Here is a 19,534-nt window from a genome sequence, read left to right as displayed (position 1 = left end):
TTTTTTTTTTTTTTGTAATAAAATAGTGATAAAAATCCTAAGAAACAGGTGCCTGATGAAGTCCAGATTCAAAGAGAATATCACATAGTTTAAGGTGACACAACAACAAATATTATACTAGTATTTATGTTTGGGAAGTTTGTTCATGAATCAATCTACTACCAAAGACTTTCTATTTACAGACTAGTCTAATGGGGAAGCTATATTACTACGTGTGGACATATAAGTGAATGAAAAAATTGGCCCGTCTGTTTCTCTCTCTCTCTCTCTCTAACCTAGACCTAGTTGTTGTCTCTCTCTCTTTCTAATCTTCATGAATCACGTTTTAAATTGGGAATGATGAGATTGACAATGATACCTACCAGTACCACTATTGTGCAAAGGAACAAAAAAGTTTGAAAGGGGACTCAATTTAAATGGACAAAATTAAATTGGATATAGATGTTAACGCTATCGGATCCCCCATTGGGATAAGGTGATTTAGAGTAATAGTTGATTGATGAAACAACGGTGCCCTAGGGAGACAAATGGGTAGGTATTTTTGAATCGGATAGCAGCCCAAAACAAAAACTAATCCAAAATATTGAAGCAGAAAACATGGCCAAACTGATTTGAATTACCATTTCATGTTCAAGGTATCAAAGCTAGGGTTGCAACAGCTAGATTCTGCTGCAGCTAAACTCGACCTCAAGAGAGTTCATACTACAGTATAGATGGTTAGGATCTACCTCAAGTACCAACTGAACAAGTTGGCAACCTGACTCAGGTTTTGTGGCGATATCCCCCTGGGATTTCATACATCTTACAAGCATCCTCTTGGATGACTTGAAGGTTGAAAGTGCATTTTAATACTAGCATTTTCTCTTGCAGTTCCCTCCCTAGGGTTTTTGGTGTTCTACCTTCTCAAAAGCCTCAGAGCAAAGCAAAGATGGAATGAAGAGCCTCAGAGATCTAATTCAAGAGCAACACATTCATCAATATGTGAACTCACAACAAATAGACATACTGAACTTATATTTTACTCTTCCTTAATGTTTTTTTACTTGCAACTATATAACTTCTTCCAAGCAAAATGAAATGGGAAAACAGGAACTTGTACCTAAATCTCATGTATTTTCTCATGTAAAAACCCAAATTCATAACTGAAACCAAATAAAATACCTTTAGAAAAAAAAAAACATAACGGAAGTCTTTGAAAAATTTCCCTGGAAACAAAGGAATTAAATTACTGAGAAACACCAAGCCACTTTGTGAAGACATCAAACTCGGTGTAATCACTGTCTGAGATCATAGTTTGGTACCATGCCTTTCCTGCAGCCCTAATCGCAGAAGCCTCCTCCTATAATAAAAAAACAAAGTCGAAAATTGAGACGCTTATCTAAACATTCTGGAGATTAATAGTTAATCGGTAATAATGTAAAGAAATTTAGCGTATAACAAAAAATAATTATCGTAAGATGGGTAGTCTATGCGGCGGAGTCTATTGAGATGGAGAAAGGTACCAAGATGGGGAAGGAAGCATCAGATACTAACAAACTTAACACAATATGTCTCAGTTTTATAGATGAATATTCATCCTATAAGATTATTCCTTCGTATTATATAGGCCGGCCAAATGGAATAGGATTATGTTTCTACAGCATATAACACAAATCCCAAAGGCATACCAACCAAACAAAATTATCTTGCTGCAATTTTAGAACATCTAACTTGTATGCTCCTCCTTTTTAGTTATGTCATATGGATAACCTTCTTAGTTATTTTTACAGAGTTGGGTACTAGGTTACTCTTGTCACATACTCACTTTAGGTAATACCACTTGCGTATAACATAACATATGCATTTCAAGTAACATATACAATTGCATTGCACGACAACCACAATATATTACTCTAGGTAATACCACTTGCGTATAACATAACATATGGCGATCTAAACTTTGAAATTTGTAAGTGAAAAAAGTGAACGACATAACCAAGATAGTAAAATATGCAACATAGATGTTTAATCCTATTTTTGCAATTTTTTGCATACACCGTTCGCTAACTTTAGTAATCTAGGAACTACAATATCCATACGGCTAAACTTGTATAGTTTTTCATGTCACATAGCAACATAGTTATAGATAGAGTAATATTATTTTCCTGTGATCAATGTCGTTCTATGTTGTTTACAAAAGCATCACATGATTTATGATTACAAGATTATTTTCTTTCTGTCGATTAAGAAAAAAGTAGTCTCTCTATGACATGTCAACATATCAGCAACCTGCATAGAAGGTAAGACATCTAAAATAAAATAAAAAAGGCGTCAACTAAAACACGGGCATAACTATAATAATCAGTTGTGGCATAATTAACAAATGTTATTCAATGTTATCATATTAGGCATAGAGTCTACCGATTCATCATCACATGATTGAACTATAGAGGATTATATATACATATCAATAATCATTTCTTAAGATGATTTTAAATAAATTAAGGGTAGGGGGTAAATAAGAGTATCAAGCAATTCGAAAAATATATTAATGGACATTGCAGTAAAAAAACCAAGCTAACTACAAAGTAATACAAAAATATACCTTTGGAATTGTCGTCCTCTTCTTCTCGAGCTTCTCCTTCTTAGCTTTCACGCGTTGAGCCTCGGCAAGAAGAGACATCCTCCTGGCAGTCTTAGCATAAGGATTGAGTTTCAACAATGTATTCAAGTTCTTTAATGGATTCTTCTTCATTGGTGGTCTCTTACTATCCTTCTTAATTGGTCTAACAACTGATTGAACCTCATCAGAATTAATAATCCTAGAAAGATCAGCATTCACCATTTTTGATCGAGGCAATACATACCCTTTCTTCTTCTCTGATTTCTTCTCAAATGACCCGTAAATCGAATCTAACTTCTCGAAAGCTGATTTAGTCCAAACGATGAATCGACCTAAATGACCACCAGGAGCAAGTTTCAACAGATTAAGTCTTTCAACATTAGCAAGTTCAACTCCTGGTATATTACGGAATGCTTTAACAATCTTAGCTCCTTCATTTCCGTACACAATCAATGGTCCTTTTCGAGAAATATACCGGCGATTCCTCATTTTACCTTTTCCGGGACGGATCGAATGACTATCTTTAGCTTTCTCAGCATCAGGATAGGCACCTATCTGTTTCAAAACCTTGATCGCAGCAGATGTTTTTTCAACTCCTTCTGCTGAATCGTTAACGACGAGAGGAATCTCAGGTACGTTTTCGACACGATGACCTCGAGCAAGAACAAGTGAAGGTACGGCTGAAGCAGACAGAGCAGCAACAATGGCGTATCGTTTTTGGTTAAGATTGATCTTACGATGCCATTTCCGATAGATACGTGTCGGAGCGAACATACGTCCGCCGCGACACATATTACCGAAAGCAGCTTGACCGGCTCTGTGAGTACCGCCACCAGGGACACGAGGGATACGGGAAACAGCACGGCCAGTTCCCCATGATTCAGCGGAGGTTTGGTGACCAGCTTTACGACTGACGGCGTAAGGTTGTCGACTGTTTTTTGACATATTAGCATGAACTTCTTTGACGATATCAGGTCTGATTGAAGATTTCATCACGTCGGGAAGTGGTAGAGTGTTACCTCCGTCAGTAGCCATGTCACCTTCTAAGTTTTGGATTGTGACGAGAGGTCTGGCTGCAGCGGTAGCCATTGATGATTGGTAGTGAGAGTTCCCTAGAACCAGACAACTTCTACTCTCAGTCTCTCCAAGGAGAAAAGAAAAACCCTAGCTTTTTTCTTCTCTACATATAACGAGCCAAAATTACTAAAATGTCCTTTATATGTTTGATTACTTGGCGGCACCATTCTATGGAAAACCTAAAATTAGAGAAAATGATCTTTATGTCAACAAGAAAGGGGTCTAGAGGCCGAAAAAATAAATTTTGATGGCAAACTGCTTCTACCGAAATTCGATCCCATGATCTTATAGACTTAAGAGGAGTGTCCAACCGTTTTGACCAAAATGACTCATTAACACTCTACTCGGTCGTTCTTTTGAGACACAAAATGACTTCAACCAAATCTAGGACTCAACCAAATTCGATTTGAATTGCATTGTTGATAAATGAGATCATGAAGTTTTTCTTCAATCTTAACTCTGTACGCCAGTGATAAAAGAATGTACTTAGGTTACGAATGGTTGGAACCACAATCTAGTTGCCTTAACAAAAAATAATAATCTAATTGCCTTCTAAATATCGTGCGACTCCACAGTTGGTTGGCTACTAAATCGGCAATCAAATTAACTTCTCCATATGCATGAGTAAACTAAAAGAAAGATTACGAAGACTTGTAAATATTGATGTTTGAAATCAAACTAACCGGAAATACTAGCAGGTCCGCAAACCATTTGCATTGCATAAGGTTTCAAATAGTAATATACAAGAACTACGATACCCCAAGCTAGACACCCATTAGTTTATGTAACAAGGACTATAAGTTACGGTAATGCGACAACGTATTCAGCTTCGTTGGACACCACGGCACAACAAGGTTGTGCGTAATATATTCTAATATAAAACTGGCAACACTTGATACAGCAAAATGTGTAATTGTTTCAGTTGGTCAGTGGCCATCCCTTTTCTTGTGAAAGTATGTACAGAGAGACAACTGTGAACGTCGCCCTGCTCATACAAAAGACCTGAATCGATTCCCACCGTCGAACCATTCTGTCCTCCAAGAAGAGACTTCATTTCTCTCTCTTTTGTTCTGTCCTTCCCGCAAATGAATTCTTTGTTGCATTTGTTACTGTCGGAGCAATAGTTTGTTTGATCTCTCTTTCTCTCTATCACCTCCTCCTGCCATAATAGAGTCCATGGCCGTGCTGCCGATGACGGACTCCACCACCTCTACCAGCATCCCAAGTACTTCCACGGCCGGTTGGTCTACTTACCCCAGTCTGACTCCAGTTTGTCGTTTGCGATCCTGTTCCATTAAGTTCTTCTTCTTCTCTGTCATTATACTCCAAGATCAGCCTCTTAATGCTCTGTTTCTCTTCAAATTCTTCTGCTTCTTTCTGCTTTGTACTCTGCACTAGTGAACAATCCTTAGGTATGAGCATCTGCTTAGTCTGCTGCTTATTCCCCCTTTTCACAAGAACCTTCACCTCTACTTCCTTATTACCACCATTACCGTCTTCATCCAATGTTTCCTCTCCACTATCCCCTTCCACACCCCTTCCATGAGGATGATGATCCTTGGCTGACCCCTCAAAAATGTTCATCGGGATCATCATGTTAAGTGTTGGTCGAGCCCGTACTTCTAGCTTGCGTGATTCCAAACTCTCCTGAATAAGGGCTTTAAACTCGCGGTCGAAGTCAGCTTCTTCCTCAGGATCCACTTTTACTACCTTCTGCCTGACTTGCACTTCATCATCCTCGTCAGAACCAGCATGCGCACCCTCGTCGTCTTCATCTTCATCGCCATCGTCTTCACTCTCATAAAATTCTTCCTCACCTTCATGACCCGGGACAAAACTGTCAGTTCCAGGATCACTTTCGCTGTCTCCTTCATCTTCATGCCCTCTGCCATTTTCCTCTATACCATTTGCTTGGCTTTTCTCATTTATAGAGATATTGATGTTGATGGAGCTCGTCTGGGCTGTAGGTTTACGAGTTTCCCTTCCAGACTGCTTCTCACTGTTTATCTTCTCAGTTGCACCTTTGCGCTCATTTTCCTCAAGTTCTCTAAGTGCTGCACTAGCTTCCTCAATCGACATATATCTCGTCATGTTCGGGCGTAATTTCGCAAATAGATCCTGCAAGGAATAATGAGCTAAGTCCAGTATAGGGAGAAGGAAAGAAGCTCCATAGAAAAGTGAATAATTAGAAAACCATTGAATCATTCTCATATGATGAACTTGAATGCCTCTACCTCCGGTCTACAAGTTCAATACTCCATGAAATTAAAGCGAAAAGGTCATAACAGAAGCACTCGGTCTCAAGTTCGTAGAGTAAAAAGAAACTTGATCTTGATGAGATTACTACTAGGAACTGAGAAGTAACCGCCCTGGTAAATCTCGTGAAACAAGCACAAGCATAATTTTTGGGAAATAATTTCTTGCAGTATTATTGAGCGCTCAATATGCATTCACTGACAGTTTCAGGTCTCTATCTCATACCCAGAAACAAAAAGGTTGTGGGCTACATGGGAACTTGATGGGAAATCAAGTGCACTTAGTCCTGACTCCAGGAATGATCACTGCATTATTACTGTATTTGTTTATAGATTGGAATATGGTTTTGTCTGAAACACAACTAACTCTTAGGCTATAGGATCTTAAAAGCTGGTAGAAATTATTGAAGTCGTCCATTTGCTAATGACAAGGTAACTTCACTAGTTCACGAACACTATGAAACTACTCAAATGACAAGGTAACTTCACTAGTTCACGAACACTATGAAACTACTCAAATGACAAGGTAACTTCACTAGTTCACTAACAATATGAAACTATTCAAAATACTTCTAAGAAGACGTTTTCAGGAACTGTTTCTTCATCAAATGCTCCGCTGGTACGCAGTGAACTTTTTTGCATGCGAACGTTCTCCATTTTTCATGTGCAGTATAAATTTTAAAATTTGAAAATGTCTATACAATTATAACAACATTCTGTAAGAATGAAATTATACAAGATTTTGCCCCACACAGCAGCCGACATTTGGCCAACTATGTACACTATAAATATTAGATACCCCAATAGCCACTGCATACTTTCACAATTATTTTTACATGTGTATATCTTAACTTCAGAAAATATTAGACGAAGGAACACAACTGACCTGCAAATCGAACTCAACATCAAGAGGTATCGAACCTTTGTTGAGTATGTACATCTGAAAAGAAAGTAAGAACATATCCAGTTTCCTTTTCCAAGAACCTTTGTTGAAGTAGTGGCCACATGCCAGGAGAAGTGTTATAATCATCCTAATACGGAAACAATCTTCTGGTGGGTCTAGCACATCTTGCTATATAAACATGAGAAGGAACATGGTTTATCAAGTCAATCCACCATAGAATAACTAAATACAAGAAAAAGAATTGTAGAAGTATTTTCAGGGGAACAAATTAAAGAGTAAATGTAATGTGTTTCACATTAGAAAAGTTTTATCCCGGACATGTATTTCTCAATAGCAATGGCAAAAGTACATTTATTGAACTGCTCCAAGTGTTCGATTTGACAGGAATACAGGATATAGTAATAAATCAAGAACGAGACAGCGGACAAATTTATACCTCAGGTGTACCATCGCCAAAAGTGAGAATTAGGTAAAGAGTTTCAAATATAACAGAGGAATCAACAAGTTCATAGTCGTAAAGACCCCCTAAAAACTGCATGTGTGCAATTCTGCGTTGTTGCATTCCATAGTCATTCACCTCTAAACCCAATCTGATCTCCTCCAGAACCTTACACAAACAAGATGAGAACTTTTAGAACATCAAGAGGACTTGCAAAACTATAAGCGGAAGATACAATTTAGGAGTTACTGCATCACAGTCTAGATCATATTAACGAGACCCAAACAAGTGCTAAATGAAATTACCAACCTCGTCAACAACTGCCACTGCAAATTCATCATGATGGCGGCCCAAACAAGCTGTAAGAAAAGCAATTAGGACAACTTGACTGTATTTCCCTTTATGAACTTTCATAATGCATTTTAACAAGTACTGTTCGCATTCACTCCAGGGCAACTTGCGGAGCTGCCTTAGAACATGCTGAACAGATGACTTATCGAGATCTGTGAACAACAGTTTTCGGATGTACTGCAGAAAAAGAAACAAAGATAGTTCAACAAATTTATGCCCAAGAAACCATTGAAGGGTAAATAGCTAGATCAAATGGGAATTGTAACTAACTTATTATGGTAAACAAACTTGATATATTTGTACCTGATGCAGTGGTGGGCGGACTTTTGAGACTCGGGCTGATCGTTCAGGTGGTTTGCACAGGTAATAGGCATTTTCTACAAGAGTACTGTGCCGAGGATCCAAATTTTTGACATTTTTCAAGCGCATCAATATCTCTAACATGTTTGTCATTCTTGTTGTAGTTTCAGGAGATCGATATAGAAACCTGCCACAAGTCTCAAGAAGATTGCAGGCAACATCTACATTATGATGAGTGAAATCCTCCAAACAACCCTGCATACAACAAGTAGATCAGCATCTCGGCCCTCATTAGATACTATGTGATCGCATCCGAAGTTTTAGCCCCATTTAGAGGCATTTGTTTGTTTCTAGATTGCTTCTTAATACAGTTCTTTCAACCTCAAACAAACAAGAATGAGGTGCAAGAGAAAAGAGACGAAGCCTATTACCTCAGAGCACAAGAGAAAAGACGCTATCTTACCTTCAAACAATTAAAGACGGAAAGCGAGGGTGCAATTTTAAACTTGCACAGCTCTCCAATAAACCTTATGTTCCTGATCTTTGTCTCAATATTCATTTGATCCTGAAGATATAACCAGCAGAGATAACTCAAGGGAACAAGCGCAAACCAGAACCAAGGAGTATGTAAAAAGAAAATCATGAAATAAAATAAGGGTGTTTTATTTCCAAATGCTGCAGACCTTTTTACCAATCAACATGGTGAATTCATCCTCCAGCATCTGCAATAGCATAGAGGAGACATCCTTCATGCATGTTGCTAGTGTAGCCACCATACGAGAGTAGTATGGCAGTAACTCTAGTGAAGTCCTTGGAACATTGAATAAAGCCCTTACAAGCCTTTTTCGATTTGATTTTGAGTTTAAGTAACAAAACTCTACCTGCAAAAGCAAGAGGAGATTAGATTTAGAAGGCAATATGATAGTCATAAGCGATAAACCGTGAAGCAGAGAAGCAGTGATTACAGTCAACTGATCAATAAGATCACGGCTCACACAACCCGGGAGCCTCTGCAGCAGAGCATCCAAATTACTCCCTTCAACGCCTTTAAACTTCTCTTTCTCGCTATGGCCTTTTCTTTCAACATCTTTTTCTTTCCCTTTCTCCTTTTCTATGTCTTTGGTCTTTTCTTTATCTCTATCCTCTTTGACTTTACCTTCGTCATCAGCTGTACCCTCATGCAAAGCTTCAGAATTACAGCCATCTGAAGCATCTTGTGCAGCTAAATTAGTTTGCTCTGACTCAGATGTAGATTCCTGCAAGCAAGAAATAGTTCATAAGAAGACAAGCACATAAAAAAATGCTGTTCTCCCAATCCATCAGTGTTTCCATTTTCCGACAGTCCAACTCAACCAACGTTTCAGGAAAGGCGTCTATAGCTCATATATCTATATATTTCTATTTATCTTGAATATCAGCAGAAGAATTTGGTTAGATAGTATCAATTGGCCATCATATTCAAGCTCTTTTCAGATGCCAAGATCTGTCCTGTTGGACTCCCGAGAAAATCGAGAGCTACATGGGATTCCACTCGAGATTCCTTGTAGCCTAGTGGCCTTAGCCCAGCCTGAGTTTGGTTTATCCGGACTTGCAAGTAACTGAGGCTACTCAAGTCTCAAGACTCACTTTCAGATAGAGTATAGCCAGAGCCCAAGATGAGTTCGGTAAAATCATCAAGAGTAACCCCCTCCCTCTAATCTTCCTTTGATAAAGATTTTGGAGAATGGGAAGAAAATATATATACGTGTAACCTGAGGTCTCTCCCGAGTAAATAAAGTAATACTTGGGCTTCGTACTATAAGCCAAAGTTTGACCCATGCGCAACTAACCAACTATTTACGCTTATAAGAACAGAGAAAGGAACAATGTGTTATAAAAGCAAGTACTATAAAACCTTAACCAAGTATTACTTCATAAAAATTTAAGCATTTTAATAAATACAGCCCATGTTAACTGTATGAATGTTTATGAGCTAATGAGTCATGACCGTTGTGGCTGACCGGCTAACACTTATAGCAGTACAAGACAGTCATCATCCTCTTATTTTATGAATGGAGGTTGAACATGCTAGACAGCAACTAATTGATCAAATGAAGGCAAAAATCAGGGATGAAAAGCTACTTACAGTTGGTTGTTCTTGCACTTTTGTAGATTGCTCAGTGACCTTAGGCTCTGCTCCTCCCAACAACACAGCAGGAACGAATGCCCTATATAGAACAATATCAGAAAAATTAAGAATACGTAGTAAACTACATACTACATCAAAACTACTGTCTCTTGACCAGAGAGAATACTGGACAATACTTTAAACTTATCACATAAAGAAGATGTTACTATCAAATCAGACCTTAGATCAGGCAAGCATTCATAAAAAGCCCTTGTGTCTTCATCATCCCAGACAGGTTCCAGAACAGACGATTGTTTCCCAGCAGCAGGAGATGATACATCTTCGACAGTAGAAACCCTGGTCGTGCGACCGTCTTCTGGCAAGACAGGAGGTTGCGTATCAAGTGCTTCGGCCAAACTATAACAGAGATTGAAAGAGAGAAAGCGGTAGTTAAAAGAGCAGGTAAGGTAAAAGCACAAAACAACTACATCTTTAAGATGTTATTGGTTACTCATTAAAATCTTGAAGACACATGACCTGTTAAACAAATAGTCATTAGCCATTCTAACTGGTAGCGGTGTCCCATTCTATTAAAAAGTATGTATTTCCTTTATTAATTTTAACTAGAGCAAACGTTTTATGCCCTAAGAATAATCAACTGCGAAAAGTCTTGGTTGATAATTGAAAACATTTAAAGAAGCCATACAACCAAGTGACGTAGGAAACACGAGTAAGTGAATAAACTTACGATAAGACACCACTTAAGAGACCATCAAAAGATTTCCGCAGCTTCTCATAGAGAGATGAACTTTCATCGCTGAGTTCTCCCTTAGCATTAAAAATTTTTGAATTCTCGTGTTCCATTTCGAGAAGCAACTACAAGATTTGCAAATACACGATCCGCAACTTATCATATTCAACGGAGGACAATATATTTGTAGTGCATAACTAGAACAAAACACTAAAACTAGAAAATTTCTTAAGTTCCTTCAAAGTTCCGAATAAAAGTGAACCTACAGCATGCTCTGACAGAAGTAGTTCCGCAGCTGCATCATAGTATGTGTGAAATGCCTTCTTAAAGAATTTCTTCTGATCTGCCGTGATATTGAGGCCTTTAAAAAACTGCAATTAGGGGTTAGTTAAAACCTAAAAGACACTAGAAAAAAATATCTAAAAGTTAACCAGACAACGTTTGCTAGAAAGGAGAATATGTCTAATGATTAAACTTATACACACATAAAAAAGCCCGTAGTGGTTTTTTGTTACCAGCAAAATATAAACGTCAATTAGTTTTGTTAACAGTACATAACTATATGTACTGTGGTCTGAGCCATTCTCCTAAGTGGCTTGGTGGGAATAAAGTTCTTGGGTTGAATCAATCACAAGGGAACCACTTAGGACATTTATATCCAGGAGGAGGTAGGACATTAATATATCATAAACATCAATTTCATACGTGAGAGCTAAAAATATTAAACGTGTACCACCAACTAGTATATTTTGATGATTTCAGAATGTCATTAAATATGTGAGCCAAGAACAGTGAAAGTATATTTGTAAGTTGTAACTACTAACTAGAAAAGTTCTTTTGGCCTCTCCCACCATGTTATCAACTAAACTAACAATACATCCACAACTGTTGTAAGAATCAGGTCTGTGATGATTGGTGGCAAGATACCATAAAAATATCTAAATTCTCAAGTAAGAAACCAAAAATGCACGAGATATTACGCAAAACCAGAATCAGATACTTTAACGCTTATCATAGTAGTCAACAAGGACAACTGATTATTTGTAGTTAGGGGAGGGGGAATTTGCAAACCTCTTCTTCAAATTCCTGTCCAGATTCTCCAGAATGTGGTAGCCCAATGAAACTTCTGGCTTGTTTAAGAAAATTTTGTAAAAGGTATAAATTCGTCGACGTTGAATCTCTGTCTTTCAAGTGATCTGAGCTAGTAAGATCCTTAATAATGTTAACGAAAATGCTTGCGTCTTCGATAACTCCAACAAAATAAAGTTCCAGAAGAAGTTTCAAGGTGTTGCGTTTCTTCGTGGCCTTTAAGTTCCTATCGGTGTCCGAGTCATCACCTGATTTTCCAGGAAAGAATACTTTCAACAATCCCTGGGTTAGGTTGGAAGAGAAGTCTGTGTACCTCTGATGAAGCAAGGAGCATATCTATAAAACAGAGACATGTAAGAAACGGTAAGGAAGTGACTTAATCTAGGTAATTTACTAAGGAAAATAGTCCAAGTAATTCTTTAATCTGCAGTAATCAACAAAAGCAAAATAAAAGGTGGAAAACTTTACGTTGCAGTGCCGTAAGATCGGTTAGGTCATACCATATGGTCCATATCCCAGTCAAATAATGTGCATATTGTGATTGTTAACAATCAGAATACCACTTTTATGTGCAAAAGGCAGATGTAACGCCAAGTAAAATCTCAATGAGAAGGAGAGCAAAGAAAATGTGTACACTCTGTATAAATTGTTTGAGATTATTTATTGATTTTAGTTTCATATGCAAGGCACAAGCACAATCACCTGAACAGCAGCTTGTATATCTGAAGCTTTAAGTTTGGCATCACAGATAGCTGTCACAGCTTCACTGACAAATTTGCTCAAGTTGACGCTTCTTAACTCATCCATCATCCCCTCTTTATGTTCTTCATTAATCTGTTTAAGCTTCTTAATAACAGCTGTATTGCGTTTAATACTAGAATCTAGTGTCCTAAGGAAGCCTGAATCTGAAAAATAATTACAAAATGCTTAAGGATCACGCCATCACGAATTACATTTCCAACCACGAACAAAAAAACAAGAGATCTGTCCAACTCTACTACACAAATTATAGCAGCTAAGCTTGTTTTACTAATACAAGACTAAGAACCAAAACTATGAGCAACATTGGTGCACGTCATCTTACCTATTAGGCAAGGAATGAAAATTCAATAAATTTCGGTACTCAAATTAACAGAGTTTGTTAACTATCAATGTTCGGAAAAACGGTTACGGCGTACGCCTCGAGGCACCGCCTCGCCTTGTGAGAGCAAACCGCCTTGAGGCGTAAATCGTAATTTAAAACCTTCAACTATTATCTGTAAGAACGTTATCTTTCGGGAGTTATTATCAATAAGTTAATCAATTTACCCTCGAAAGTAAATGTGTAATTGTTAATACCCGATCAAACGATAGACTTATTATTCCGTTATATACATCATTTTTATACTTATTTAGGGTTAAGTAATCTTGTTACATACAATTGCATCATATTTTTATCATTTTCATGGACTTGTAAAATTTCCACACTATGACACTAACCGAAATATTTCCATTTCCGAACTGGCCGAAATTTCCGTTGAACCCAATATTTTGTTCCTTCATTAGGAGTTGCATCCTCCAACTGATTAACTAAGTCTAAAGATGCCCCGAATTAGTGGATACAATATTACAATGACAGAGCCGTTCTTTTAAATTGTACAAATTTGGTAAATTTCCACTAGTACGGCATTAACACCATCTGTTCTATAAGTGATTAGATAACCGAGTGCACTTAATTTTTCAGAAAGTAGCCCACATTTTTAAGTGCTTCATTGCACGGGTACCTTTGAGGCTTTGACATATATAGAGGACAAGGACTTAAAGGATCAGTTTTGTGCTTATATTCATCCGTGTAGGCACCTATGAGAATATAGAGTAAACACAAATGACAACATGCTTCCATGCACAATAAGAATCAAGTTGTTGTAGGAAAGTTCAAGGTGGATATTGAATATTTGAATCAATAAATTCCTCCTCCGGATGCCAAAACAAAACAAATAATACATTCCAAGACAAGATAAATTCAAACCCATGTTTATTTAATGGAAATAACACTCGATAAAATGTTTTCAGTCACAATTGTCGTTTACTGACCTGGCCTTTCAGGGTGCAAATTTCTTTGCCGCAAAGCCATCTTTGCTTCAAATGATTTTTTCAGTAACTCGAGACGGGAAATGTTTTCCTGTTACCCGAGAAAAAAAATCATCAAAAACACAGAAGCCTTTAATCTCGAGAAATATTGACAAAATTTGCTCAATTCTCAGTTCATTGGTAGATGAAGTCACTAGGAGAACTAAATGGATACCTCATGGCTTTGTTTATCCCGGGCTTGGCATTCATCCTCCGGTTGATCCATGACAATCAGATCAAAACTATACCAGTAACCTCAAATCTAATAAGAATTACTAACTCAAGTAAGATTATCACTCTCTTTCGGCAACTTTAAATCGAAAATATACCTTATGCCTTCCAATTATACCACAATTTGACTATAATGTAACGAACTAATCATAAATACTCAAAAAATACACATAAATCAGTCAAATTCAAGAAAATGAACACCTAAGTTACAAAAAATGGAAAAATATAATACTCTGGTGAAGAACATGAAACCCTAAAAGCATACCAAATAAGTTGCAGTACTTGTTAATCTGATCGAATTTCTTTGAGAAGTCTCCTTTAAGAACAAATTCAGTGACAGCGGCTACGAGTTTCTTAGATTATTAAACTCAGGTTGAGAAAACATCGTGGGGATAAGAACTCCATTAGGGCTAACTAGGGTTCCAAAACGAAGGTTTCAAACAGGAAGGAGACGAAACAAGAATGGGAATAGCAGAAGATAGTACTTGTGTACCGACTTGATTGGAGATGCCGATATTACTAAGGCTAGGCTTTAACCGGCGGCCCGTAAAACCCAATTTTACTTACTGGGCTGGGCTTTTGTGAAGGCAAAAGTTATATGAGTCGACATTCTAGTAAGGGATTTCTTTATATGGACAACAAGAGACATTATATTTAGGGTTTTTTGGACTTACCCCCTCGTCACTAATTGGTAATTGAGTTTACCCCCCTCAATAATGAGTAATTGAGCTTACCCCCTTAGACTTACTATTAGTGACAAAAACACAAAGGCTATGTTTGGCATACGTGAAATAATTGCCACTACCAAGAACAACTATTCTTCAATATGATTCATATTAAGGATTCTACCTCATTTTATTGTTTGATTTGGTCAGGAATATGATTAGTAAAGATTGATTTTGTTTATATATTATTTACTTTATGATTTTATTATCACATACCAAACATATCCTTAGTAGTTTTGACAAAAAATCTAAATTTAAGGGGGTAAGCTCAATTACCAATTACTGAAGGGGGTAAACTCAATTACCAATTAATTTTGAGGGGGTAAGCTCAAAAAACCCTAAAAAAAAGAGTTAATTCCTATTTGGCCCCCTACTTTGTGACCAGCTTCTTTTATGACCCTTTTTTTTCGTAAATTCAAATATGACCCTCTTTTGTTAACACCGTCAGTTAACTTTAGTGGTTAACTTTTTTGTTTCCATTATTGCCCTTGTTATAAAAGAGATTTGAAAATTCACATTTGGCCCCCTTTTGATATGGGCCAATTCCAAAAAAAATCAATTATTTTGGACAAAGTTAAAGGGCCAATATGAAATTCAAAATAAAAAGCACTTTAGATACCATATCTTTCCCTCTCTCATTCACCTCATCAAAACCAGACATCTTCTCCGTTAAAGGTCGCCGGTCGGCCAAATTTTCCGGCGACCTTCAACATTAACAAAAAAAAAATTGAACTTTCTCTCTCTCTCTCCTTCATCTTTCTCTCTTTTCTTCTTTCCCTCCATTCTCCCTTTTTTCTCTCTCTAGACCTGCGGCGAAGTAGTCTTCGCCGGAGGTCTGGTGAACCAGCGAACTAGACCATTGAAGGTCTGGTGAACCAGCGAACCAGACCATTGATGGTCTGGTTCGCTCGCCAGATCTGCGCGAGCTAACAGACCTTCCAAGGTCTGGTTTGTCGCCAGATCTGGCGAGCTAACAGACCTTCGAAGGTCTGGTTTGTCGCCAGATCTGGCGATTCTAAGGTCACCAGATCTGGCGACCTAACAGACCTTCGAAGGTCTGCTAGATCGCCGGATCTGGCGAGCGAACCAGACCTTCAATGGTCTGGTTCGCTGGTTCACCAAACCTCCGACGAAGACTACTTCGCCAGAGGTCTAGAGAGGGAAAAAAGGGAGAATGGGGGGAAAAAGAGAGAGAGAAAGAGAGAGAGAGAGAGGGGGAAAGAAGAAGAGAGAGAGAGAAAGATGAAGGAGAGAGAGAGATGGAAGAACAAGAGAGAGAAAGTTCAATTTTTTTTTTTTAAAAGTTTGAAGGTCGCCGGAAAATTTGGCCGGCCGGCGACCTTCAGCGGAGAAGATGATGAGGTGTTTGGTTTTGATGAGGTGGATAAAAGAGAGGGAAAGATATGGTATCTAAAGTGTTTTTTATTTTGAATTTCATTTTGGCCCCTTAACTTTGTCCAAAATAATTGATTTTTTTTTTTGAATTGGCCCATATTAAAAGGGGGCCAAATTTGAATTTTCAAATCTCTTTTATAACAAGAGCAATAATGGAAACAAAAGAGTTAACCACTAAAGTTAACTGACACTGTTAACAAAAGGGGGCCATATTTGAATTTACAAAAAAATGGGACCATAAAGGAAGCTGGTCACAAAGTAGGGGGCCAAATAGTGATGGGTCATGAAAATGTCCCATCGGAGTCGTTTAAATTAGCCGAGTTAGTCTGTTTCGAGTCTTTATTGTAATAAAATGGTTGGTTTTCTTGATTAGGTGTCTTTTGCAGAGTTAGGTGTGAAAAACGGTTAAAAATGAGAAAAAGATGCATAAGGGTATTTTGGTCATTTGGAGTCAAGGATATTCTGGAAATTTGGCCAAGGTCAGTGCGTGGTTAAAAAGTAGAGGTCGAGACGAGTCCGTAGGAGAAAACGGAAGTCAAATCGGAGTCCGGACGAAGGAATAAACCAAGGTCAAAGTCAGGTCAACATTTGGTCAGCATTCGGTACAATGTCGGGCAAGTTTCTGGCCCGCGGTATGCTTAGGGACACGTGTCGTAGTTCGGAGGTCGGAGCATCGAAATCCCGTGTTTCCGCTGGACATCGAAGTGGCCCTTATAAGCCTGATTCATTGTAGCGCGTCGCAGCTTGCTCCAGTAGTCCCGCTCCCACGTTATAATCTTGGCCGCAACCTCCCGCGTCATCAAGATCGGACGGCTCCTGTGCATCCCGTGTTTTATTGATTATCCCGTGCACCCGAAGCAGTTTAAGTACCGTGCTCCGAGACACGTGGCCTTGTATCGTCACTCCAGATCCGTGCGCGTGAGAATCGACGGCTGCTGTTCCTTCCGCAACTTAACACCATGATTCCGGCCACACCAAATCAAACCGAAATCCAACATTAAACCCTAGCCGCCAGCCTAACTAGGGTTTTGCCCTTTTAAACCTTTTTATTTACCCTTTTAACCCTCATCTTCACACCTTTTACCATTTGACCCAACCAAAACCCTAACCCAACTCTATAAATAAATCTCTTGCTCCTCCATTAAAGGCTAGACTTGCAAACTCTCTCACTCCCTTCTTAGCCCCCCCTTTCCTCCTTCTTGTAGTTGTAAAACCCTAACCCTTCTTCTCCCTTCTTAGCCTCTCTTAGCCTCCTTTTCTCTCTACCTCTTCTCAACTAAAAACCCTAGCCACCATTCTTTTCTCTACCACCTTCATCTTTTCTCTAGATTTACTTTCTCCTTCTAATTTCTTCTTCTAACCTTCTAATTTCTCCATACCTTCTTCTCTAAAATCTCTTCTTCTTCTATCTCTCTTCTAAATTTCTCTTCTTTTATCTTCTAATAAGCTATTATTTGGAGTTTTGAGCAATATTCTTGAGATACTTGGAGCTTAAATTGGACATCAAAATGGAGATACATGGGAATATGGATTGTGAACATTCTTGGTGATTTCTTTCCATTAATCTTTTGTAATTCCATTTATTTTATGAATTCAATGAATATTATTTTAGATTCCATGAGTAGCTAAATTTTGTATCTAGGGTGTAGAGGAAACCCATATTTGGGCTTATTTTGAGATATGTTATAAATCAATGAATCCTTATTTTGAGCTTCAATGCCTATTGATTGTCATTTCATGTTGATTCTATAACCTTATTATCATTCATGTATTATAATTAGATATTTCATGCTTTTATTGATTTATTAGATGAGATATGCCTTTTAGATCTTGAATGATAGTGTAGGAAATTAGTTTTATATGGTAGTCAATCATACATTCTTGATTTTGAATTGTGTTATTAAAGAATATATTCCGAAATCTAAATAGTTTATTATGTTAGATTTTGAGTTATACATGAGAAAAGGGATTTGTTAATTAATGCATGTTTTAAGTAGTCCATTTATGTGGTGAAATCGAAAACCCTAGATTCTTCTTCTCATCTTGATTTCATTCTCATTAGTCTATTAGTATTGCTTTCTTTTTTTCATAGTAGTTTCCAAATCAAATCAAAAGTTTGAAAGGGGGTTTAATTCGAGATTTAGATAAAATAGCTTGTCCTTTGGAACGAAACTCGACTTATTAGAAATACTATAACTTGACCCCGTATACTTGCGGGAATAGACCTATTTTTGGGCCTATCAAATAGGAATTAACTCTAAAAAATATCTTAAGTCCTAAAGATCATGTAAATACTCTAAGGTCATTCGAAGTCTAAAACATGCTTATTTCTATCTGTAATTTAAGTTCAGTAACAATTGGTTTTTATATCCATTGAGAAACAAACTTAATTTGGAGTGAGTGTCTGACCACTACGACAAGAGGTGGTGGACTTGAGCGAAATTTTTATTCTATCTGTAATCAAGTAGGAGAATTTTTCTTCTAAAATGCATAATTACATGATTACAACAGACAATATCACATCAATTAGCTTAGATATATCATAAGGAACTTGATGGTTCCAACAGTTTTCTTTTTCTTCTAAAATAAATAATTATGTGATTAAAATAGACAATCATACATGAATTGACTTAGATACATCACAAGAGTGATATATGCCGGTAAATACTATGAAACTGATATATTGGTCACAAAAATCAATATTAAGAACATCTCCATTGCAAAACTCAAAAAAAAAAAGGAACTCTAATTGGCTTATGTGTCAAGTCTCAATTGATATTTTCTTTCCTCTATGGCTAATTTGAGTGTCTCTAATGTAAGCTCTTCTCCAATGCAACACTCAAAAAACTCTAATAGTTACACATGTCACACATACATTTAATAGGAAAAAGTGGTTGAGAAAGAAAGACTTTCTTTTCGTCCGAAAATTAAATTTGATGACTAGGATACTTAAGACTATCAAAAGAGATCTCAAAAATAGAGTTTGTAACTGAGACATCTCGAAATTAAATGCTTCCACATCATCTTAAGATCTCAATTGAGTTTTGCATTGGAGAGTTTTTTTTCCTATAAAAACTCTAAAGTCATAGGTGACACTTAAGATTTTAAGATTGAGTCTTGAAATTGGAGATGCTCTAAAGATAAATTTCCATCGCCACCACGAGATATAGATCTTGTGACCTTTTTTTTTTTTGATGAA

General features: G+C 37.4%; 2 protein-coding genes across 3 annotated transcripts; both read right to left on the bottom strand.

Moving 5' to 3' along the window:
* Positions 1 to 997: 997 nt before the first annotated feature.
* LOC147546291 (large ribosomal subunit protein uL4) lies at positions 998 to 3,866 on the bottom strand. Of its 2 annotated transcripts, none has more exons than XM_086633454.1 (2): positions 2,585 to 3,866; positions 998 to 1,339 (listed from the first exon to the last, which is right to left on the bottom strand). In XM_086633454.1, the coding sequence occupies exons 1-2, from the start codon at positions 3,689 to 3,691 to the stop codon at positions 1,226 to 1,228; spliced, it is 1,221 nt and encodes a 406-aa protein (XP_086489580.1). In that variant the 5' UTR covers positions 3,692 to 3,866; the 3' UTR covers positions 998 to 1,225. The 2 variants fall into 2 exon arrangements, with proteins under 2 accessions (XP_086489580.1, XP_086489581.1); XM_086633455.1 differs by having other exon boundaries at positions 998 to 1,336; positions 2,585 to 3,851.
* A 495-nt stretch (positions 3,867 to 4,361) lies between these two features.
* Positions 4,362 to 14,862, bottom strand: LOC147546290 (regulator of nonsense transcripts UPF2). Its single transcript, XM_086633447.1, has 17 exons — positions 14,481 to 14,862; positions 14,160 to 14,246; positions 13,949 to 14,036; positions 12,578 to 12,780; positions 11,858 to 12,211; positions 11,053 to 11,157; positions 10,784 to 10,911; positions 10,276 to 10,452; positions 10,054 to 10,135; positions 8,894 to 9,184; positions 8,612 to 8,809; positions 8,392 to 8,493; positions 7,932 to 8,183; positions 7,587 to 7,805; positions 7,275 to 7,445; positions 6,821 to 7,006; positions 4,362 to 5,797 (listed from the first exon to the last, which is right to left on the bottom strand). Exons 2-17 carry the CDS (start codon positions 14,208 to 14,210, stop codon positions 4,829 to 4,831), a joined length of 3,576 nt encoding a protein of 1,191 aa, XP_086489573.1. The 5' UTR covers positions 14,211 to 14,246; positions 14,481 to 14,862; the 3' UTR covers positions 4,362 to 4,828.
* Positions 14,863 to 19,534: the final 4,672 nt, after the last annotated feature.

The sequence above is a fragment of the Eschscholzia californica genome, unplaced genomic scaffold, assembly GCF_041429995.1.
Source record: "Eschscholzia californica isolate CP2 unplaced genomic scaffold, dmEscCali1.0.p SCAF_4, whole genome shotgun sequence".
Classification (NCBI taxonomy): domain Eukaryota; kingdom Viridiplantae; phylum Streptophyta; class Magnoliopsida; order Ranunculales; family Papaveraceae; genus Eschscholzia; species Eschscholzia californica.
This window is presented reverse-complemented; position numbering and strand designations above follow the sequence as displayed.